This window comes from Pogoniulus pusillus, chromosome 13 (assembly GCF_015220805.1).
Source record: "Pogoniulus pusillus isolate bPogPus1 chromosome 13, bPogPus1.pri, whole genome shotgun sequence".
Lineage (NCBI taxonomy): Eukaryota > Metazoa > Chordata > Aves > Piciformes > Lybiidae > Pogoniulus > Pogoniulus pusillus.
The window spans coordinates 15,659,346-15,683,441 of NC_087276.1; the positions used below are offsets into that span (position 1 = coordinate 15,659,346).

The 24,096-nt window shown below is 55.6% G+C and overlaps 1 protein-coding gene across 1 annotated transcript; it reads left to right on the forward strand.

The window, feature by feature from the left end:
* The first annotated feature begins 4,532 nt into the window (after positions 1-4,532).
* Positions 4,533-23,014, forward strand: PGAP6 (post-GPI attachment to proteins 6). The gene is made up of 13 exons (XM_064153110.1): positions 4,533-4,660; positions 9,566-9,743; positions 11,297-11,504; positions 11,591-11,724; positions 12,325-12,590; positions 13,740-14,068; positions 15,145-15,238; positions 15,704-15,827; positions 16,510-16,646; positions 18,611-18,789; positions 19,564-19,710; positions 20,086-20,202; positions 20,716-23,014. The coding sequence occupies exons 1-13, from the start codon at positions 4,567-4,569 to the stop codon at positions 21,010-21,012; spliced, it is 2,304 nt and encodes a 767-aa protein (XP_064009180.1). The 5' UTR covers positions 4,533-4,566; the 3' UTR covers positions 21,013-23,014.
* The last annotated feature ends 1,082 nt before the right edge of the window (positions 23,015-24,096 follow it).

Below are 24,096 nucleotides of genomic sequence, written 5' to 3' on the forward strand. Positions count from 1 at the left end.
GAGGAGATGGAGAGGAGGAAGATAGGGGGAAAGGGGAAGATGGAGAGGAAAGAAAGGAGATGGGGAGACGTGGGATAAAAAAGAAAACAAAATGAAAACTGGACTGGATTGGGAGTGATCTTGCTCTGGCAGGGGAGTAGGGGATTGGACTGGATGGCCTTTCAAAGTCCCTTCTAGCCCCTAACATTCTGTGGTTCTGTGAACACAGGAAATGCTCTGATGGCCATGCCATGCCCCCAGGGGAGATGCCATTTAGAGATAGCACTTGGGACTGGCCATTTCTGATGGTGCTGCTCCAGCATCCAGACCAGCAGTAACAGCACTCTCCCGTTGCCCTCAGCACTTGTTTGTTGACTTGCTCCACCTTTAATAAACCTCCTGATCTGATTTGTTTCCACAGCCTCCTGTGGCAGCAAGTTCCAGAAGCTCCTTCTCCCCCCCTTCCTGTATCGAGTCCTTTTGATCCATTTTAAACCAATCTTCCAGACAAATCTGTGGCCTCTAATTCCAGCCACACAGAGTTTGGTAAGCATCAGGTTCATCAGGTTCATGATTTTGTAGAGTCAGCGCTTTCTGCTCTCCAGGGAAAAATCCCAGCCTTCCCAGGACCTCCTCATACTGCAGCTGTCCCCATTCCTTTGATCACCTCAGCTGCTCTGCTCAGGACTCTTAAGTCCACTGTGTCACAGATACACAGACTGCATCAAGTTGGAAGGGACCCTCAAAGCCCACCTTGTCCCCGCTCAGTGCAGAACTGCTCAGATATGGGTGCTGCAAGCTGTGGCACTGCAGGCAAAACCTGCCCTCTCTCTTGTTTTGAGAGCCCAAGCCCTTCCTGATGGCATCACCACGTTTTGCTGACTGGTTTTTTTGCTGCCCATCAAGGCTACAATTTTGGTGAACCATCAATGAGGACTTCAGCATCTATTTCCTGAGTTGTAATGGCCAGTTGGAGATCCACCTCTGCTTTTTTAGATCACGTTTCCCTGTCTGTGTCACCTAATTTATCTACAATGAAGCCACTGACCTCCTATTTGTCCGTTTGTGAAGAACACTGAGAGCTGTATATAGCAAAGCTCCCTGGACCACATCAAACAGCCTCTCACCAGTCTTCTGCACTGATGGAGCATCATCTGACATGCCAAAAGCTCAAAGGTGCAACTCCTAGAGCAGATTTTCGTTCCATATTCCTGGGACACTGCTCTTCATTTGCAGAGTCACAGAACGTTACAGGTTGGAAGTGACCTGGGAAGATCATCGAGTCCAACTATTACCCTCTTCCTTTCCAGAGCTCCTGCCGTGGTGACTTCAAGCAGACAATGAGCTGATAGGGAGAAAACAACCCAAGAAAGGTCTAGCTGAAGATGGTTAAAACAGGGTTTACATCTGATGCTGTTTTTTGACTCCTTGTACTCAGACCAGGCAGAGATATAGGAGCAGACTGTGCCAGCTCTGTGCTCCCCAAAGACCTTTGTACATGGCCAAGGAGATCCAAGCTCTGGATTTATGGAAAGCAATACAGCAAAATGGGCATTGCAGCTGCTCAGCCAGAAAGCCTTTACACCTCCTTCAACGGTTGAGTGGCTGAGAGCCTTTATTAATAGCAGAAGTATATTCATCAAAATTCATGGGTCAGCATTGTTAAAGCACCATAGATTCAGCTTGGACTGGTCACCACTACTCATTTTCCCAGAGAATAGCTTCACACAGAGATCTTTCAGCACACATCCCAAGTCTGATTAAAGCATTGTAGAAAATATCCTCTCCAGAACAGTGGTTTCGACTTGTGGCTGACTTCCTGAGAAGGGCCTGGTGCTTGAGGACTCTTGGACCAAAGAGCAAGAAGAAGATGTGGTGAGCCATTGCACAGGCATCTGCACTGCATTCAGAGTCACTAAGCCAGACCAAAGCCCTGACCCCACACTCCCTCAGATGCAAGCATACACAGGCACTCATCAGGGCTTTTCTAAACCTTGCCAATTTTGTTGCCAGCACGAGAGGAGGCAGGGATCACAGCAGCTCAGTCTCCTACAGGTTGTGGTGATCCATGGACAGCTGCATGTGTCCACCTGTGGCATTGTCAGTAAAAGTGGAGGAAGCTTTGGCTCCAGCTTTAGCTCCGGTTCCAGCTTTAGCTCCAGCTCCAGCTCTGCAGCAAAGAGAAGACCCTCCCAGGTTCAAACCCACCCTTTCTTCTGAGCCTGCAAGGTTGCTTAGCCAAAGGGGAAGTGAGCAACCCACAGAGTCACCAAACCAGTATTTCAGTGTCCTCATCTGTCTGGAGCAGCAGTCAGTCTGGAGGTGACATGTCCTACAGCATGCATCACCCCAAAAAGTGACAGTGAGCAGAGAAAGCTTTTCCTGGGGACTGGGGGCAAACCTGAGGGACTGGAGCTGTGAGGAAACAGGTTTTGTAACACGTTGTGGAGCTGATCCTGCATGACATAAGCTGAGTTTGATTTATGCTCAGATCTCTAAGATCTTTGACTTTGAATCTCATTTTTTTTTGTCCTTCAGGAGGAAAATAAGTAGAAAGGAAAATAAGTAGAGAGAGTGCTGCAGGGGAGTCATTGATAAGGCTTGATTGACAACGAGCTGATACCTTTAAAGTGGAGCTGAAGGCTGAGTTAATGTGGAATGAGAGCAGAAGGGTTTGTGGGTTTGTTTATTCTTTTGAAAGAGGAACAATTTTTGAGCAACAGCAAAATCAGCTGGGAGAGCTCAAAGCTAATGTGGAAGAGACTTATCATTCTTTAGGGAGAATGTTCTGAAATCACTTTACATCCCAAAGAAGCAGGAAAAACAGGAGAGAAAGGGCATAACACCTCACTGGAGAGTGATTTCCTACTATCAAAATGATGTTAGGAATAATAAGCAGGTGATGAAAAATGGAGAGGAGGACCAGGCGCTGAAAAAGGCCTTGACTGATGCTCGCTGCAAGTCTGAGTGAAGTAAGAACAGAGAAATCCATCGAGCTGTGGGTCGAGATGGCAACGCTGGGTCAGGAGCTTTGTTGTAAGTCACAAGCCCTGTTCCTGCAGCATCATGTGGTGCTGCTGGGCCCGTGTGATTCAGACTGGAGGAAATCTCCGTGGAAGAGCTGCAAGGCAGGTGGTAACAGGAAGGCTGAAATGGGATTATTGGTCTGGAGGGAAATTACTGATGGAATCTGTAATGGAAAGCTTGGAAATGTTATTAATGGCCAAAGTACTGACAAAATAAGGAAAAGGCTGTGGGTGCTGTGACAGCAGAGGAGGATCGGGATGTTAGATGATACTTGCATGGCCTTGAGGATCATCAAGCACCAAGGGGATGGTATCCTCATGCCCAGCTAAAGGGTGGGGAGGAAGCTGATGATGTCATTAGGCAGGACATGCTCCAGGAGAGCTGAGAACACCCAGGGAGAATATTACACAGGGACAAATGGAAATGAAGAGGCAGTGAACAGCTCTAAGCTGAGAATTAGAAGGATAGTCCCTTCCCATCCCAAGCTTTATGTGCTCAGGCTTTTGGGATGGCTTCAAGGAGCTCTTCTCATAAATTAGATGAGGATGTTGGTAGCTAGTGATGCATAAGCTGCTCTGAGTGGGCTTTTGGTGATGGCAGAGCCCTTTCACAGCACTGAGATGCGAGCCCACAAGGCTGCTGTCTCCCATGGTAGCCTGGTTCCTGCCACCACCAGCACCAATATACCCCCTTCCCCCAGGGCACTCTTTCACAGGTCCAGGGTGTTCATGGGCTTTTGAGAACCCCTGCCCAGGTCACTCTCTCCTGGGGCTCTCAAGGGCCTTCTGCAGTGGCAGGGTGCCCCCAGGACCATCTCAGGATTCTGGGTCATAGAGCTTCCTGGTCTTGTCTGAAAGGCTGAGGGACTTGAGGCTATTTAGCCTGGAGCAGACTGAGGGGGATCTTATCAGTGCTGATCAACACTTCAAGGGTGGGTGCCAGGAGGATGGGGCCAGGCTTTGCTCAGTGACAGGACAAGAGATAATAGGCACAAAATCGAACATGGGCAGCTCCATCTGAAGGAGGAGGAACTTGATGGTGGAATATTGGATTAGACTGCCGAGAGAAGTGGTGGAGTCTCCATCTCTGGAGACATTCCGAACCTGGCTGCTGGGAGTGACCCTGCTTTGACAGGAGGGCTGGACTGGAGGTCCCTTCCGACCCCCACCATCCTTGGATTCTGTCCTGGGGTGCTGGTAGGACTCCAGCACGTCCCCAGTGTCGCGGGGGTGCCCTAACTCACCCCGGGGCTCTCCATGTTCGGAGATGTGTGTGGGTGTCCCTCCGTCGGTGCCGGAGTTCCCCCCGGGTCTGAGCACCCCCGAACCGCAGGCCTATCCCCGAGCACCCCAAGGCTTCCCCGCTCTGCGCACAGCCCCGGCCGCCACGTACACCCCGGGGCTCCGCCGGGCCCGTCCCAGCTGCTGCCCCGGTGGCGACGGGGCTGGCGGTTCCGCTGGGGGCGGGCCGGGGAGGGGCGGGGCGGCGGAAGCGGCGGCGGCGGCGATGGCGCTGCGGGGCGGGCGGCGGGCGGCGATGGCAGGATAGCGCCGGGCGGCCATGGCGGGGGGAGCCGGCCCGCCGCTGCCCCTGCTCCTGCTGCTGCTCCGGCTCCTGGCGCTTCCCGCCGGCCGCGCCAACCGCACCGGCCCCGGTCAGGCCCGGCCCACGGCAGGCAGGGGGGGCGAGGGCCGGGCGGGGATGCTCCGCGGGGATGCTCGGGGAGGCTCGGCGGTGTTTTGGGGATGCTGGAGCGGCTCGGGGGTGGTTCGGGATGTTGCATGGGGATGCTCGGGGGTGGTTTGGAGATGCTCAGGGGATCCAGGTTCAGTTCGGAGACGTTCGGGAGCAATCTGAAGATGCTTGGGGAGGCTTGGCACTGGTTTTGGGACGCTCGGTGGGCTCGGGTGCAGCTTGGGAATACTCGAGTGCCTCCGGGGCAGTTTGGGGATGCTCCGCGGGGATGGCCGAGAGGCTCGGGAGTGGTTTGGGGATAATGCAGGGTCTCAGGTTGAGTGTCGAAGTGCTCGAGTGCCTCGGAGCAGTTAGGGGATGCTCTGTCGGGATGCTCAGGGATGGTTTGGGGACGATAGAGTGGCTTAGGGGCAGTTTGAGGATGTTTGAGGGGGCTCAGGGTCAGCCTGGAGATACTCTGCGGCCATGCTTAGTGGGATCTGGTTCACTATGGAATCATCCTCGAGTGCCTCTGGGGCAGTTTGGGGATGCTGGGAGGGCTCAGAGGTAGCCTGGGGCTGTGCCGTGGGGTTGCTCGTGGGACTCAGAGGCAGTTTGGAAATGCTGCAAGGTGGTGAGAGCTGGGACAGAGGGACACGGCTGGCAGGGGAGCTGGGCTTGGGGGAAAGGCTTCCCTGCCTGCCTGGGGGCCAATGGCGTCCCGGCGGGGCTGAGGCACTGGTGGGAAGCTGACCGGGTTGGGTTAAAGTGAGCTGAGTCCCACAGCTCTTGCCCAGGGGTGGCTTTGAGGTGGCTTTGTGATTTCCCCAAATGATGTGGGTGCTCGGGAGCTCTGTGAACAGCAGCGCTTGTGTTGGAGGCTGCAGAGCAGCAAGAGGTCAGGCCTGGACCCCGAGGGGTTTCAGATGTGTATGTGGCATCGGTGGTTGTGTTGCTTAGGTTTGCTTTGTTTTCATGTTCCTTTTCTTCCAGTGCATCAAGGCATCTGGGCAGGAGTGGGGTTCTTGCCAGAGCAGTGGGATCCCTTCATGGTGGTGCTAGGGGTCTGGGGTCCCCAGGGGCCATGGCTTCCCTTCCATAGGGTCAGCCAGCTGGTTCAGTGGTGGAAAGGTTTGTGGAGGAGAGGTTGTTTGCCTGCTTAATCCCGTCACAGAGGCAGGTTTGTGCTGCTGGTGGCTATCCACTGTTGACAGTGGTTATCGCTTCCTCATAATCTGCAGAGCTGCTCCGTGAAGCCGGTGGGGGAGATGGCCTTTTGCCCCAGGCCCACCCTCCTCTGGCATCCTGCTAGCTGGGTTCCCAACTCTGGAGAGCTGCCCTGTGCTTGAGGTGCGGTGCTTGGTTTGTCTCGGTGCCATCTCGGCAGCTGAGGGAATGCCTCCGGAGGGTTAGGTCTGGAAGCTGGTGAAGATCAGCTTCTGCCCAGAGGAGCAAGGGGTCTTCTGTCTGGAGCATTTAAAGATGAGGTTTTGGCCCAGGCTAAAAGAACACAGTTTATGTTTGCTCTGTAGCCGTTTTATCCAGAGTGAGACTGTGTGTGGCTTTACAACAGCATCTGCTTTGGAATGAGGGCTTCATCCTTTGGATGGGAAGCCCTGAAACCAGCAGGCAAGGTATCATTTCCTAAAAGTACCCTCACAAACCTAAACTATTGCAGGAGGCTCTTTGCTCTGAAATCCAAACAACGTGGCTCCTCTCTGCATCTCTTCATTCTACCACATTCTGTTTCTTCTCCTAACAAACACTTTCGGGTTTTGCATAGTATGCTTGAAATGTGTTGATGGAAAGGGATAGAAACAACATCCATTTGACAACTCCTTTGCTCAGTTTAAAAGGCTTGTTCTACATCATGGGACAGCTGAGTGGGACTTTCCAGGTGTTGCTGTGCTGGTGCAGAGCATGCTGAATGGTGACGGTGTCACAGAGCACAGCAAATGCCAGAGCAGCGCTCTGGATGCAAATGGGCTGCTGGAGCACACGCCTTGCCAGCAGCAACCTGTCTTTCTGGCTTTTCCCTGCTGATGTTCCCTTCATCTGCCTCTGGTATTTCCTTGTCAGCCTGGGCAGAGGGTGCCCCGAGTGCAGCTCTGGTGCCCGGTGAGCTGGGGCTCGACTGGCTGTCGCCACGAGGAGCTGTTTACGAGTGGACTTTGTCCGTGCCAGTGTGTTGTTGGTACAGCTACAGCTGCTGCTAACCTGGTGGCAGGCAGTGTGTGGGCCTGCTCCTGCTCTTGACCTCACTCCTTGTAATTGACCAGTCCTTAATAAGCAGCACCACTGGTTGCTGGAGTCTGTAATGCCTGCCTGCCCTCTCCTCCCCAAAAACCACACCAGTCATGCTGCAGCTTGGTGAGGACGTGCTGGACTGGTGCTGACTGGTGCTGGCAGCCATGCAGAGCCCAACAGCTGGTGGGGTTGGAGCAGCTTGCATCAGGACATGAGAGCATATCCTCATGCCAGTTGTCTGATGGGACCTGTTGCATTGAGCAGGACCATCTCTGCTTACTCTTCGTGCACCTGTTTGCCCTTCTCCTGGTAACAGACATCTCTAGAAAGGAAGATGCTGCGTGCATGTGGGATGCAGCTGGGGTGTAGGTGCCACTGGTTAAGAACTGCTCTCTTCCACAGCTCCTGTGTGTAAAATGTGAGCAGGCTGGCAGGGAATCTCGGCCAGCTTTTCCCTCCCGCATCCCAGGCGCTGCGCTGGTGTCGCAGCCGGGGAGCATTTGCTTCCAAAGCCTCTTTTGTTGTCTCTCTTCCTCGCTGGCCTCAAGAGCAGCGGCGTGGGGGGGCGCAGCAGGATGTCTCAGCCCACGGGCTGTGGACTTCCTGCGGTCCTGCTGGAGGCTCACCCTTCCCCACGACCTGGCGCTGTGCACTGAGATGCTGCGAGAGCTGCTCCCTCGGTCGGACCTGGCGGGCACGCAGCAGGGACAGCGCCTGCGGCGAGGCGAGGTGCCCAGGCTCTTCCTCCATGAGTGAATCCTCCTGTTAGCTTGCCTGGCTGGTATTTCTTGCTTTCCTGTTTCCTCCTTTCCCTGCTGGGTTTGCAGGATGCCCCGAGGCTTCATCTTGGTAATTTGCCAGGGATTTAAAGCCGTGATTGCTGTTTCTGGCTCTTTGTAGTGCCGTGGGGGCAGGCCAGCTTGCATCCTGCTTTGGGGCATGAATGGTAGATCCTGCTCACTCTGAAACTAAGACAGGGAGGTTCAGACTGGAGAGAAGGAAGAAATGTTTGACACTGAGGCTGGTGAGACACTGGCACAGGCTGCCCGAAGAGGTGGGAGATGCCTCGTCCCTGGAACCACTGCAGGTCAGGGTATTTGGGGCTCTGAGAAGCCTGCTCTGCTTGCAGATGTCCCTGCTGACTGAAGGCTGTATGGACAAGGTGACCTTTACAGGTCCCTTCCACCCAAACCAGTTCTATAATTAGGTTCCTCTTGGCACAAAGTATATCCCAATGCTCTGGGCTTGCCTGAGGATTCTTCCTCTTTCTTTGTCACCTTTCTCAAACTCAGCTGGGTCCTCAGTGTTTCCAGCACAGCCCTGTGCTGCACTGGAGGAGGGCAGGTTGAACTGCACTTGCTGCTTTATCCTGTGAGAGAAATGAGGAGCCTGCATCTGAGAGCTGCCACAGTTTCTCCCACTCCAGGGAATCCCAGAGTAGGAAAGGAGCATCTGGGAGAACTTGACAGAGATCTGAAGACATCTTCTATCCCTTTGCTGAGTGCCATGAACTTTGTTTTTTTGGGTGGATGGCATGGCCTTTTGTCTGCTGTCTCCATGCAGTTTTGTTCCCTTCCCAACCCTGGTGTGATGATTCTTTTCCACCCCGGAGTTGAAGTCTGTCTGTTTTCTTGCTCACAATAACACTAATGTTTAGTTTTGCTGGGTGTGATCTGTGGGAATAGCTGGGCAAAGGGAGGGAGGGAAGGAGGAAGGAAGGAAGGGACGGATGGATGGATGGAGAGCCTAGCTAGTCCTGATGGCATTTTATCTGAATAGCTGTTGTCCTCTTGCATGACCTAGGGCTGTTCTTGCTATCCCAGCAGGCTTTCTTCCAGGAAGCAAAATCTGTAGGCTTTGGGAGGTAGGTCTGAAAGCAGAGTTAGGTTTGCAGCTCATGAATTTTCATGATGTCCCAGGAAGGCAGCCTGCTGTGCTGTAAGTGTGTCCCAAGCTGGGCAAGGCTGATAACATCAGCTTGTGTGCTCAGCAGAGGCAAGGGCAGAGACATCAGAGACAGCTCTTGCCTCTTGGCACCATGAACTGCTGCTGGGGCTTGGAGCACCCCTGAGTTACCTGCACCCATCTACTCTGCACCATCTGCCCCAGGGTTTGCTGCTGCCTGCTCCATCACCTTGTTTTGTGCCATCGACTTTTCCTTCTGATTTTTTCCTCCTCAGTGTCTCTGGTGACCTCTCATCTTCAGAGCACATCTCACAGAGCTTGCTTAGGGTTCTCAAAGACTGGAACAGGCCAGGGAGGTAGCTGAGTCACCATCCTTGCATGTATTTAAAAGCCAGCTAGGTATGGTGCACAAGGATATGGTGTAGTAGTGGTCCTGGTGGAGTTAGACAGTGGTCGGACTTGGCGATCTTGAAGGTCTTTTCCAACCATAGTGGTGGTGTGATTCTGTGAAGGCGTTGTTTAGTGCTCTCTGGCTCTGGGTGGTGGTTTTGCAGCAGAGGTGTGGGTGGTTCTGGCTGGAGGAACAACATGGGTCACCACACTTCTAGTGGGACCGGGGTGAGAAAGCAGGGACACAAGCCTTAGAATCCCTGGGTGCTTCTGTAGGTGGGTGCAGCCCTGCAGCCTGTCCTCAGCGTGCCCCCAGCCACTTCCCATGCTGTCTCCCTTGCAGACTCCCTGTATGTCTCTGAGTACTTCTCTCAGAGTGCACAGAAGCTGTCCTTCTACAGCTGGTATGGCAACGCCAAGCTCTTCCACTTCCATGTGCCAGAGGACACCGTGCTGCTGCGCTGGCTCCTGCAGGCGTCCCGGGGGAAGGGACCCGAGTGCACCGACATGGAGGTCACAGTGTATGTATGTCCCCGGGCCACTGCTTGCCCACGTGGGCTTCCTGTCCTTCTCCTGCCCTTGCTGCTTGTGGCTGTGGCTGGTTGGTTGCGACCCCTGTAGCTTCCTTGTGCAGCAGTGCTAGGGCTGCGTTTAGCCTGCAAGAGCATTCTGTGTTCACCTCACCAGCGCATCTGCCAGATGTCGTGTCTGAGAGACACTCTAGAAACGCTGCAGGCAGCTTCACAGTGAGCCTGGTGTTGCTTCTCATGAGCAAAGGTGGTCCTGGAGCTTTCTGTGCCTGGCAGGAACCCCAGCGTGGTACCAAAGGGTGTGGCAGGACTAGTAGGGGCTTGAGAGGACCCACAGGGATTGGAGACTGACAATTTCCCCAGGGCAGAGGAACTATGGAGACCGGGGACACTTAGTGAGGAATGTGGCCCTGTGAGGAGCAAACATAGGAGAGGAATGCCAGTCCTGCAGACACAAGTGCATGAGAAGATTGCAAGCCCATTGCCAGTGAAAGAAACACTACTTAAAGCAGTACTTGAGTTGTTGGAGGGTTTGAGATCTAGAACTTGCATGGCTTCAAGACGTGTCTTGGGAGGGTACCAGGTGTCCTGGGCAAGTGGTGCCCAGGGAGACATGTGGGTCTCTGGCACCCACTTTATGGAGGTCTTAGGAGTGACTGAAGCTGCTTGGCTTGTGCTTCCCTGGTCTGCCCTGCTCCAGAACAGCCTGGCACAGGTGATCTTCCTACTTCTTGCTTCCCAGAAAGGTTTTCAGTAGCTTGGGGATGTGAGGGACAAGGCAACAGCTGGATTCTATTCTAAGAAATGAACATCACAGGATCATGGGATGTTAGGGGTTGGAAGGGACCTCCATAGCTCATAAGAGTCCAAACCCCCTGCCAGAGGAGGACAGGATCAAAGATCAGCCCAGTTAAGCTGGAATGGGTTAATAATGTCACCTGTCATATTTGCTCACTGGACTTGGTACATGCAGCCCCAAAGTGCAAATAAATGCCAAAGTGGCTGCCCAAAAAAGTACCTCCTGTGTGCTTTTCTGCTGCTTCAAATGCTGGGCTGCTTCTCTGGAATGCAGAAGTGCTGGTGTACTGAGAGTGGGTCACATGGACCTTCCTTGGTGAGCATCTCTTTAGTCTCTCTGCCCACCCTCCTTAAAGGAGGGAATGGGAAAATGCAGATCTGGGCTGGAACACGAAAGCTCAGCGTGGAGGATTTAGCCTCTCTGGGGAATTTGCTGATGGTTATAGAAAAAAGGAGGAGTCTTGTGGCTGGGACTTAACCTTAGTGAGTGTGGAAATTTGCTTTCAGGCTTGATGGAACCATGTAAATCCTTATCTTAATAAGCAGCCAAGTTAAAGCAATCTGCCAATAAATCCCGGATTAGCTAACAGCAGCAGGATGAAAACGAGGCCTCTTGGATTCAACTTGAAGATGGAGTTTTTCCATCCCGCGCCCCCTCAGCTCCCGGGCCAGCCCGGCTGTGCGCTGAGCAGTTGGTATCCCGGCCGATGTCCCTCAGTTTCCCTCTGCTCTGGTTGCTCCGGCAGGCACTTTCGCTACGGGGCGCCGCCGGTGATCAATCCGCTGGGCACTCGCTTTCCTGCCAACGCCACCGTCCGTCCTTCCTACAACATCAGCATCGCGCTCAGCGGCGCGGCGCAGAACACCACCTTCGTCAACATCACCACCCCTGCTGCCGGAGACTGGTTCATTGCTGCCCACCTGCCCGAGGCTGCCGGCAGGATTGAAGTGAAGGTGAGGGTCCCGCCGAGGGTCCCAGCCACCCTCCTCTGCCCGCTGAGTCCGGTCGCGGCTGACCTCTCCGCTCTCCCCTCCTGCAGGGTTTCTCCACCCCGTGCCCCTACATATTCCAGGCAGATATGTTTGTGCTCAGACTCACTGACATGCCCGTCCTGGAGCCTGGGGTTGCCATGCCACAAACCATCGTCTCACCTGCTAAGCCACTGCATGTCAAGTGAGTGAGGGCAGTGGGAGGGACGGCCTGTGGCCACGGAGGGCTGGAATCTCCGCTGGGTGCTGTTGCCGTGAGAGGCTGGCGGTCTGCAAGCCTGTGTGCAGCAGCGATGGGGTTCACACGGGCAGCACATGAGCACCCTTCTACTCCTTCCCAGGAGCATTTAGGGGTTCAGCTGCAGGCATTTTAGTTCTTGGAGGTGTTTCTCTTGGGAAAGGCTTTCACAGCACCAGCCAGGGCAATCTAGTCGTGCTGGATTTGGCTGGGGTAGAACTAATTTTCTTCACAGTAGCTAATAGGTGGTTTGGATTGGTGCTGGAAGTTGTGTTGATAGCACAGGAGTGTTTCTGTTGTCGCTGAGCTTGCACAGAGTCATGGCCTTCTCTGCTCCTTAACACCATTCCACCAGCAAGGGGGCTGGGGTGCTGGGAGCTGGAAGGGGACACAGCCAGGACAGCTGACCCCACCTGACCTAGGGGATGTTCTGGGCTTACAGCATGACACCTGCTCTTGCCACAAAGCCCCAGGGACTGTGGTGGGTGGTGGATGGCTTGTGGTGAGGGTACAAGCTCTGCAAAGTGCTGGTCCCTCCTGCTGCAGGGTCTTCGTTCCCAAGCATGCTGCAGGGATGCAGCTGGAGCTGCAAAGCTGCGTGACCAGCGAGCAGAAAGCCTGCATCGTGCGGGTCGTGCTGGGCTCTATCACGCTGCCCCAGTCCTTCCAGAGGATTGTCACCTGTGTGGGGAATGTCACCTGCAGCCTGGCCCTGGATTCACCCCCCTGGGAGAAGTGGCTGCAGATCATGGTGGAGAATCATGGTGCCACGAATGGCAGTGTGTCACTGGTGATGCTGGCTTCCTTCACAGGTGGGCTGCTGCTTTCTCTAGCCCTTTGGGGAGAACTTTTTGTCTGATGGGTCTCTCGTGGGCCTTTGGGCAGCTGGCTGTAGTGGCCTGCAGTCCCCAGCATGCTGGTTGCCTGGGCACAACCCTGAGGGGGACTGAGACCTAGTTGTTTGGGGATCAGAAGTAAAGGCTCTGGTGTGCTCTGGGTGGTGCTCCCTGGAGCTGCCTGGTTTGGAACTGCCTGGGATGCCAAAGGTCTCTGATGCAGGGATTGTTTCCAGAGGCTTCTTGGGGAGCAGTGTGTGGCTTAAAACCTGATGGGCAGAAGAGCTCTATGTAAATACAGCAGGCTAATGATATGGTGGCAGTCAGCTGGCCACAAACCATCTCAGAGAGGTTTACTTGGGGTAATGTCTGAGCTGTAGTGGATGTCGCCATTTCAGGTGACACATTGTGACTCAGGAGGTCCCCCGGTCCTTGTGGCTGTGGTAGGCACCTTTTGCAGCTTGTTACTACCTGACCATAACCCCTGTTTAACTCTTGGAAGCTCACCAACTAGGTACATTTCTAAAGCTTTCTTCCTCTGGGTGTTCTGCCCTCTCCTGCTCAAAGTGGAGCCTCACCCCCGCCATGTACTGGAGGGCCAAGGGGTTAGAGAGGAGCACCAGAGGCACTGGCAGCAATGAGCAGGCTCCAGCAGTGCGACTCCAAGAGCCACGTTTGGCTCCAGCTGCCATGCTGTGGTGGCTTGTACCTGTAACTACATTGCATTGGCTTCTGTCTTCTGCTCAGCCTTGTCTGCTCACCTCTGGGGAACTGGTAGAGACTTCTCTGCAGCCTGTGGTTGTGGTGGGACAGCCAAGTGCTGTGCTCTGCTCCGGGGCAGTCTGTGCTCCCTGGCTACACTGCCGTGTGACAGCGCTGTGTGTTCTCTTCTGCTCCCACTCTGCTTCCCTGCAGCTCCAGGTTGCTTCCACCACTGCCTGGCTTCCCTCACTGTCTCAAGGTGTGAAGCACTGCTGGAGTTCAGGGAGCCCATAATGCAGTGCCCGAACCAGCTGAAACCCCCCCCAGTCTACACTGCCACTGGAGGAGCCAGAGCTGCTGGGCCCTGCCTGGACAAGCTGCTAGCCTTGGCTGTGCTGATTCCTCTCCTTTTCTGCTTTACAGCTTGCAGACCAGGAAGTTCCAGTTCACTCCTTAGCTTCCTCAGCCTAAACCAGAGCCAAACTGGTCCTAGCCCAGGCAGTGCAGGAGCAGCAGGGAGCTCTGCTGTGTCTGCCGGCGAGGCTTCCCACAACGTGTCTAAGCAGAGGAGCTTCTGCCTGCAGACCCAGCCTGTGGTTCGTGAGGACCTGGACGTGGTGTCCGTGCGCTACAGGCTGCTGAACGGCCCCAGCGTGCCCGTCGGCTCCCTCTCCCCCACCCTCCTCCTCCTCAACCTCAACACTGGCATGGACAGCGGCGGCTCCCTCGTCATCAATCTCCTGCTCAACAAGGTGCAGAGCCTCAGTGGTGGTGTTGGTTGCTGTGCAAGGGGGCTTTGTACCTGCTCCTGGGCTGGTTTCTTACCAGTAGGGTTGGGTCCCCTCCAGAGGCTTTGTACCTGTTCCTGGGCTGGTTCCTCACCAGTAGGGTTGGCTCCCCTTTGGCAGGCTTCGTGCCTGTTTCTGGGCTGGTTTCTTACCAGCAGGGTTGAGTCCCCTCCAAAGGCGTTGTGCCTGCTCCTGGGCTGGTTCCTCCCTGGTGGTAATAGCTGCTGTGCCTGAGGGTTTTGTGCTTGCTCCTGGGTTGGTTTCTTACCAGCAGGGTTGGGTCTCCTCCAGGGGCTTTGTGCCTGCTCCTGGGCTGGTTTCTCACCGGTGGGGTTGGCTGCCCTCTGGGGGTCTTTGTGCCTGCTCCTGGGCTGGTTTCTCAGCCAGCTGCAGGGTCTGTAGGTACCAGTGGGATTATTTCTCTTTCATTTTGTTGTAACAAAACACTCTGAGCCTGTTTTAGCTGCTTCCAGCGTGTCCCACCTACCAGCTCCCAATTCAAATGCCACAGCTTGCTGGCATGTGGTGGCAGTGACGCAGAGGAGACAAAATGGGAAGCAGCTGCAATGTCATCTTCTCCACGGTAGCCTGGCACCTTGCCACCAGGAGAGGAGACTGAGCAGGGAAACCCAGGAATGCTCCTGCCCAAGTTGCTGATTCTTGGGCTCTTTCAGTATCACCTCAGCATCAGCCCCCTGAGATTCTAGGAGACTTCCTGAGGGCTGTAGCAGGGCTCAACCCTGATGTCCTGCTGCCTCTGACTTCTGCCACCCAGTGCTCAGGCTGAAGTGATGTGTGAGTGTCCCAGCTTTGGGGCAGTCCTCCCTAGGAGGCTCTCTTGCCTTTCATCCAGCATGCTGCACAGTTGCAGTGCAGGGTGAGGTGGACATGGATTTGCCCAGAGAGAGCTGCTGGGTGACCTTGATCTGCAGGGCTTGCTGTCACCTGCTGCTCCGTAGACAGGCGGCAGCACGGGAGATGAGTTGTGCTGGGGGTGGCACTGGGGTGCTCTGACGTGGGACCCTGCTCTCTTTGCACAGACATCCCTGAGCCTGGCCAATGCCACCGTGGCAGCCTGCGTGAGTGCTGCTTCACCAGTGCTGTCCCTCAATGCCACGCAGAACTGCAGCACAGGTAGGACACAGGCTGGCACCTGCTGCCAGCTCCACTACGCCAGCTCAGGACTTTGCTCTTATACCTCATGAGCTGTCAATTGAGACAGGACTTTGTGGGGTGTCCCAGGGAAAGCTCATTTTGGCATGCACTCTCCTGAGGTCTTTGTGCTGGCACATGCCCAGGGTGCTGGGGTGCAGGTCTGGCACTGGGACTTACCACCTGGAGCTCTTCCAACCTTATTGTCAAAGAGGTTTGGAGATGGTCAAGGTATTGCTGGTGCGCAGAGAAGCTAAGCTCTGCACTGGAGGACCAGGCAAGCAAACAGGCTGTTCCAGGTGCCCTGTGCTGTCTAGGCAGGTATGGAAAGAACAACCACGGGTCTCAGGACCAAGGGTCCCCTCCATCCCCCTGCTGCCTCCTGAGGAATGCTGTGGGCTCTGCTCACCTAGTCTGGGCCCATCACAGCACCCTCTTTTCTTTAAGCTTTTTTCCAGGGCTACCCTCTGAGCGTGGGAACGTCCTCTGCAGAAGCAATGCTGATTGTCCTGTACCCACAGACTGATGTCTGGTTCCTCTCCCTGCAGCTCCTTTGCCTGAAGGGCCAGGGGTGAGTTTGGTGTGTGTCATCTGCCTTGGAGCAGAGCACTTTGCCTCCACATCCTGCTGTCCCTGGCTACTGTAAGCAAAAGCAAACCTGGGACTAGCTCAACTATTAGGGCTGAAGCCATGGCTACAGAGGGGGAGGGAGGTGGGTGGCAGTTCCCAAGCAGCTTGTCTGGTATTGAGCTGGCACCTGTCATGCAAACTGTGGGTGGCACAGCCTGCCTGGGTGAGCTTACCCTTCCCCAGGTGGGTTTTGGGCTGATAAATTGGAAAAGAAAATGGAGTTACTGCTTCAAGGGTCACTGAGATGCAGGTACCTGTGTCCATGTTCCTGTGGTTTGCCTTCTTGGTGGTTCCATGCATAAGGGGCCAAGCACACAGTGCTGGTGATGCTGCTGGGCACCAGGGTCTGCTGTGGGTTGTGGGGAGAGCTGACATCCACCTGCACTTCAGTGTGTCCATCTGAGTGGAGAGGGAGCTGACTCTGCTTCTAGCTCTTGGGAGGGATGGAGCAGATCCTGAAACAGGAGGCAGCTTGCATGCACAAGCATGGCTTGAGCCTCCAGAGCAGAGTGCTTCCTCTGCTTCTTGGGTGGAAGAAAGATGAAAGATGGGGCTCCTACGATGGAGGATGGGGCTCCCAAGACGAAGGGTGGGGCTGCCCAGGTGACCTGCTCTCCTTACAGTGAATGTAAGGCCACAGAAGCCAAAGTGACCGTCTTTGCATACCTCACCCCCTGCTTCAACGACTGTGGGCCCTATGGACAGTGCAGCCTTCTGAGAAGACATGGCTACCTCTATGCTGGCTGCAGCTGCAAGGCTGGTGAGGCTTTGCTGTCCTCCCTAAGGACAGACTGTTTTTTTGGTGGGTGGGTTTGGGTGGGGGAGCCTGGAGTCTGCTGTAGCTGCCAGGAGCAGCCTGGAGCCACGGTGCCTACCCAAAGAGCCTTTGGCACCTGTGCTGGCTTCTGGGAGCACAGAGAGCTCTGGGGGAGATGGAGGATCAGGGTGAGGGCAGCTTTCTGCTGAATGGACATTTTGCTTCCAGCTTGAAGTCACTCAGGGCTTGGAAAGATGCTTCTGAGCATCCCCAGAGAGATCATTGTGCTGGCAGGGCTGCTCGAGGGCACTGGATCCTCCACCTTTCAGGGCAGTTTGGGATGCAGGGTCCTGACATGGGGCTTGATGAGGCCAGGCTGCAGTCTCTGCCATTGCTGTGCCGTGGTGCTGTCTCCTGCCAAGAGCCAACATGAAAGCCAACCTGTAGGGAGGTGCCCCTGGAGGAGGAACCCCTGTGTCAGTTGCTGATTATCTTAATGGTATGAGGAGACTGGGGGCAGAGGTGTAGGGAAGATGACAGCTCTGCCAGGGTGGGTTCCTGTACCTGCTCACAGCAGAAGGACACAGCAGAGTGTGGGCTACTGCTGCCCTGGAGCCCAGGCAGGGCAGCCCTCTGCATGCTGGCATGGGCGAGAAACAGCATCTTCAGTTGCCCGAGGGCTGCCAGGTTCTGGGAAGCACAGAGCACCCCAAGGGAACTGGGGAATCAGGCTGAGGACAGCTTTCTGCTGAATCACTCCCAGCAAAATGCCCCATCTTGCATATTTGTGACCCAGAAACAAACTGGACAGAGCAGGCTGCCTGGCACTGCCTGGCAGACAGGGCAGGGCTGCTGGCTGGCTTTACAGGGGCACTCCCATGGCATGGATGTGACTTTTCACTCTGCTTTTTGACCATGGAGTGCTTCCACATAGCCCAGCTGCCTGCTGACTGCCCTCCTTTCCCTGAAATGAAGGCTTGGGCATCCTGATCTTGAAGTGAAATGATTTAAATTAAGACATGAACACCACAAAACCAAACAAAAAGCCCAAATGAAACCAGGTTTACTTTGACTGTCTCAGTTCAGTCCTTCATATCCTGGCAAGAGACTGAGAATTGTCTCCTGTGTCAAGCTTAAAGCCTGCAATGTCTTCCAGGAGATTTTTACTCCCTCTGTCTCGTGCAGAGCTTGGTGTGACCCTGAGCTGAGGCAGCAGGTTTGGTCACCCAGGAGGAGCTGGAGGAGAATGAAATTGCACCTTCCTTCCACTGCACACAGGGGTTACTGGAGCCCTGGAGCTGGGCTGTCCTAGGGGAACACAGACACAGGTTGCAGCAAGGCAACTTGCAGATACATCAAAGAAGACAAAACTTCCCCCAGCAGAGCTGTTTGGATTTGCAGAGTATCCATGTCTCCACCCTTGGAGATCTTCAGAATTCTGCTGGACAAGGCCTAGAGCAGCCTGACCTGTCCTGTCTTCACCCTGCTGTGACAGGAGGCAGGACAGGTGCCCAAAGGCTTTCCCAGTGCTGTGGATCATCTTCCATCCTGGTTCATTCCAGTTAGCCTTAAACCAGCACAGATCTGTGGGGAGCTTGCACCCACCTTAGAGCATCATCCATCTAAGCCTCAAACGCTTGACGTTATCTCCTGCACAGGTCACTGTAGGGATGAAAAGCACTAGGCTGGAGAGACCCACACTGTGTGTAGCATGGCCTCTGCTTCAGGGGAGCAGCCTGGGGGATGTCCTCAGAGAAGACACAGGGCTCTGCTGGGCTTCCCCAGGACCCTCCCCAGCAGAGCATGCAGTGGGTAACGGGACCATGCTGAGAGCAGGAGAGCGAGCGGCTGATGGAGCGAGGGAGAAGAGGCGCAGGGGTGGGCCTGGGCTCTGCTTTGCTTCGTCTGAGGCACCGCAGGCTGCGGGAGAGCAATGCCAGACCCGCAGCAGCCTCTCTGCTCCGCAGGCTGGGGTGGGTGGAGCTGCACAGACGACACCAAGGCCCAGTCTGTGGGCATGCAGAACCTGGCCACGCTGCTGCTCACCCTCAGCAACCTCATGTTCCTGCCGGCCATCGCGGTCGCCATTCATCGCTGCTACCTGGTGGAGGCCTCCGTCTACACCTACACCATGTTCTTCTCCACGGTAGGCATTGCCTCAGTGGTCCCCTGGCTGAAGTCCTTGGTGAGCAATCCATCCTGGAGCTCTGCTGGGACACTGGGATCACTGGGCAAGCACTTCCCTGCCTGCATCCTGCCCCTTCAGAGCTCAGCAGAAGTAGTATTGGTGTTCATAAATACATAACGGCTGAGTGCCAGGAGGCAGGAGCCAGCTCTGCTGGGTGGTGCCCAGTGGCAGCACAAGGGGCAATGCTGGAAGCTGAGGCACAGGAAGTGCCATGGAAACAAGAGGAGGAATTTTTTCCCTGTGAGGGTGACAGAGCCCTGGAGCAGGCTGCCCACGGGGGTTGTGGAGTCTCCCTCTCTGGAGACATTCAACACCTGCCTGGATGTGTTCCTGTGTGACCTGCTCTGGGTGACCCTGCTCTGGCAGGGGGGATGGACTGGATGGGCTTTGGAGGTCCCTCCAGCCCCTGCCATTCTGTGATGCTGTAATTGTTGGCACTGGGCTCTCCCACACAGATTTAGGGGTAGGACCTTAGGGAATGGACGCAGAGTGGGAGCTTTGTGCACCTGAGGGGTTGAGCCAAGGAGCTCTTGGCTGCTGGTGGCACGGTGCACGTTGGTGGCAGCTCTCAGCTGCTGTCTGTAATACTGCAGGGGTTTGGGGGCACTTCCTGGAGGCATTGCCAGGTGTCCTGCCTGCTGTGAGCTGTGCCTTCTCCTGCCTCTCCTTAGCAGAAAGCCGTGTGGGTGCTGCTGGGTTCATGCTGGCCTGTGCTTGTGTCCCTGGCTCTAGTTCTACCACGCATGTGACCAGCCGGGCGTGGCGGTGATGTGCATCATGGACTACGACACACTACAGTACTGTGACTTCTTGGGCTCCGTGGTGTCCATCTGGGTGACCATCCTCTGCATGTCCCGAGTGAAGAAGATCCTGAAATATGTGAGTGTCAGCTAACCCCACGCTGCAGGGCCAGGCCTGAGCCAGCCACACCACAGGCGGCCACATGAGCCTCCAGGGCTGTTCTAGTGACACAGCCCAGCCCGGTGACAAAGCCTGTTTGCCACCCAGTGTCATGCTGATTTTCAAACTAGTGGGTTGTTCTGGCTCAGGAGTTTGGATCGTGACCCTGCATGCTTGTAGGGACTGAGCCTGAAGGGACTGAGGTTTGTGGGTCCTCTGGTTCCTTCTGAAGGTGCTGCTCCTGAGCTGGGCATGTCTGCAGGGCTGAGTGCCCAGGAGGTGAGGTCTGGGATGGCTTGCTGTGATCTGGCAGCCCACCAGCTGCTGACATGAGTGGTGGTGTCTCGTTCCCAGGTCCTGTTCATCTTGGGGACCTTGTTAATTGCCATGTCCCTGCAGCTGGACCGCAGAGGCGTGTGGAACATGATGGGTCCCTGCCTCTTTGCCCTCGTCATCATGATTGCTGCCTGGGTAAGTGAGGGCAGCCAGGCAGGACCTGCTACTCTTGGCTCCCCTCCAGGGAATGATGATGGGGGAGTAGACCCCAAGCTGCAGACCATCTGCAGGCAGGGCTTGATCTTCTTGAAGCATGCAGGAAGGGGGAGGGCAGGGCAAGGGATTTCTCTTCCATCCCTCCAGTAGCTGAACCATCCCCTGCTTAAAGGTCTCAGCAGAGTCTGTCTGCTGCAGCACCGAGTACATGCCTGTGGCTGGAATGTTGTCCCAGAACGGTTCTGTTGCCTGTGCCCTGGCCTAGAGCTTTGGCATCCTCACTGCCCTCTGCATGCTGGGTTTTGTTGCTACAACTGCTTGTGGGCTCTTGCCCACAAGAGCTGGGCCCAGAAAGGGGGAGAGGCTGAATTTCTCGGGGGGCAGCAGGTATGGCCTCTTGCTGTGAGGTCAGCAGATGCTTCTGGGTCAGGCCTGTTTCCCTCTGCCCGAGCCCCTGCTTGGCTCAGCCTTTCTGTGCTCTGCCCGCTGCAGGTTCACCACGGGGCGAAGCGCAGGCACTGCTACCCGCCGTCGTGGAAGCGCTGGGTTTTCTACCTCCTGCCTGGGATCACCTTGGCTTTCATCGCCGTCTCGGTGTATGCGTTCATGGAGACCAATGAGAACTACTACTACACCCACAGCATCTGGCACGTGCTGGTGGCTTGCAGCGTCGCTTTCCTGCTCCCTCCTCGGGACAAGCATAAGAAGCCCTGGGCCTGGTCACAGAAGCTCACTTGTCGCTACCAGATCTGCCAGAACGACCGCGAGGAGCTCTATGCTGTCACCTGAGCTGCTCAGCTCCCGGTCGCAGAGGCGGAGGGCTGGCGAAGCTGCTCTTTGCCTGGGCTGCCCTGCTCTGGCAGCTCAGCAATCCTCTTGCCTGTTCATTCGTTAGCCAGAAGAGAGCAGCAGGGGCCAGGTTTAAAGATTAAGATGGGCTTGGCTTGTGAAGGCAGGTTTGAGGCCACCTCTGCTTTTCTGCTGGGATGGGGCCGGCTGCTTGTGGTTCTAGATGAAGGAAAATCCTGCCTCCCACTTCCCCATGGCCCTGGGGGAAATCGCTGACCCTTCCTCTCCTGCTGCATCCACGGGCTTAGCCCATGCTGAGCTGGAGCCAAGGCTTTGGCTGCCAAGCTGTTCTTTGCACCCCATGTCCTAACAGAGGGCTGTGGGGTGGGGATTTCCCCTTCCATCCTGCAACTGGCATTTGAACCCAAGAGAAGATTGGGTCTCTTCTGGTGTGAGGAGGCAAATGCTGCTGCATGCCCTTGGTGCTGATGGGACTGGGAGATGATCTTGGTGTATGCTGGACCCTTGGCTCCATCTGCACAGGGGTCTGGAGCTCCTCCACCTGTGAAACAGATGCTGCTGCTCTTACCTATTACTGATTCTGAGGGGGCAAGGACAAGGCCATGACTTGGGCCCTGGATTCAGGATCAGACTTGAAAGGAACGTGAAGAAAATTCCGTGTGGGATCATGTAAGAAGCAGCAGCAGCATCTTGCCCAGGGCTGTGCAATCCCTGGCAGTGCAGCGTTTAGTCTTAAGTTTCACTTCATCGCGCTTAGCTGGTCTGGAAGGAGCCAGGCTGCTGCACTGTCTGCTTCCTCTCTCAGTGTTCAGGTATTCACTGTCTTCCTCCCTTGGTGGGTTTGGCATGAGCACAGCTCTGCCTGGGGCAGCGCAGGTGGTGCAGGATGGTGTCTGAGCCGTGCACACCCTGCCCCTCCAGCCTGCCCTGTCTCGGAGGCTGGCTGTGCTGCAGAGTCCCGGCCGATCCGAGCCCACTGGCAGTGTTCCCCCTCAGCCAGGAGCACTGCCGTGGGCTCTCCAGATGATTGTGGTCGCCTTTGCAACATCCGTCTCACCTTAGCCTTACTGTAGGGCACACAGGCATCAGAAAGCAAACCAGGCAGGCTGTCTTTGCCCCATCCGTATTCTCTAGAGAAGGGCTCCTTGCCGTGGTTGATGTGGTGCATGCTGCTGGGAGCCTCCCATCAGGTGGCTTTAGGGAGGGAAGAACTGATGAAGGATTTGCCTCCTCGGGGTTATTTCTTTGCTTTGAAGAGTGCCCAGCTTTCTGCTCAGCTCTGCACTTTATCCCTCTGCCTCCCCTTCCTCTGCAAACTCCAGCTCTAAGCAGGCGAGGACGAGCACAGGGCACTCGCCTGCACCCGGCCGTGTCGTCCTCAATGTCCCCCGCGTTTCCTTTCGCTGCCGCCATCCACGGCAGCTCTGCGGGAAGTGGGGACATGGGGGCCTCAGGGCTTCCTTGAACTTTGATCACTTTTAGGCACTTTTCCTCCCCCTGTCTCGGTTTGCACAGCAGCGTTGCAGCCCCGGCCCCGTGGCGGGCGACCGCTGCTCCTTCACAGCCGTGCCGTCCACGCCAGGCTGCCGCTCTGGCCCGGGGGCTGCCGCTTACCAGAGAGCAATAACTCCTCCTCCGGCTTCCCTGCCGCGGAGCAGGAGCTTTGGGGCGAGAAACCCGGTGACCGTGATTGTTGATTTTATGTTTCATCACCGAAATTCTGCTTCCCGCCCCCCTCCCCCCCGGCTCCGGCACACGGCAGTGTTGGGTGCCAAGGGGAGGGGAAGGGTTAATTATTCTGGGTAAAATCTGAGCGAATTCCTGTGTCTGGGGGGAAAAAAAAAAACAAACAAACCAGAAAAAAAATGTTGTGGGTTTTTCTTTTCTTTGCTGTTAATACCTGTGATTATTTTATACGGTAAATTTTAAAGCTAAGCTTAAGAGTTTTATAATTTAATAAAGGTGATGGTGTTTGAGGGCATTCCGCACTGGCTGCAACTCCTGCTGCAGGGCTCAGGGCACAGCACCAGCGACCAGGGTCAGAGCGCTTGCGAAACGCGGTCGTGGAGCGGCCCCTGCCGGCCGCCATCGCGGCCCTTGCGGCCGTGGTCGTTAGCCAGTGAGCGGCGCCCCAGGCCCGTTTCCGGCGGTGGTGGCGGCGCTGCACCGGTACCCGCCGCGGCTGTGTCCGCGCTGCGGCTGCAGAGGGGCGTCTGTGCGCGGCTGCCGCTGCGTCAGCCTGGGTCACGGCGTCGTCTGCACACGCAGGCCTGTCCTTGGAAAGGGAATAACATCTGTGACAGCAGTGGTGCCATGGCTGTGGCTCCAGGGGGTGCCGCTTCCGCTCCCTGACGGGAGACAGTGACCCTGGAAATCCCAGGGTGCGTTCCGAGCCTCGGATCGCTTAAGGGTTTCTGCTGTTTCCTGCAAGAAGGGGGGTGGGGAAAGAGCTGGAAGTGAACAGGGTTACTCATCATTTTACAGAATCGTAGAATGGGCTGGGTTGAAAAGGACCTTAGAGATCAGCCGGTACCATCTCCCTGACAGGGACACCTCCCACCAGCTCAGCTTGCTCAGGGCCTCATCCAGCCTGGCCTTCAACACCTCCAGGGAGGGGCCATGCACAACCTCCCTGGGCACCCTGTTGCAGTGTCTTCCCACCGTCACTGCAGAGAATTTCTTCCTCATCTCACTCTCCCCTCTTCCAGCTCAAAGCCATCGTCCCTCATCCTGGCACCACATGCCCTTCTAAACAGTCCCTCCATAGCTTCCTTGTAGCCCACTTCAGGTACTGTAAGGCTGCTTTAAGGTGTCCCTGGAACTTTCTCCAGGCTGAACAGCCCCAACTCTCCCAGCCTGTCCCCACAGCAGACGTTCTCCAGACCTCTGATCATCTTTGTGTCCTTCTCTGGACCTGCTCCAGCTGTTCCACGTTGTGCTTGTGCTGAGGGACCCAGAACTGGACACAGCGCTTCAGGTGGTCTCACCAGAGCAGAGGCAGAACCACCTCCCTTCTTGCAGAGGTAACTGATTGTATCGGAGCTTACTGAAAAAGCACTTCTT

Coding starts and splice junctions, on each gene's coding strand:
- PGAP6 (XM_064153110.1), top strand. CDS start 4,567: ATGGCGGGGGGAGCCGGCCCGCCGCTGCCCCTGCTCCTGCTGCTGCTC. Junction 11,505..11,590: donor CCGGCAGGATTGAAGTGAAG/GTGAGGGTCCCG, acceptor CCCCTCCTGCAG/GGTTTCTCCACCCCGTGCCC. Junction 18,790..19,563: donor ACACCATGTTCTTCTCCACG/GTAGGCATTGCC, acceptor CCCTGGCTCTAG/TTCTACCACGCATGTGACCA.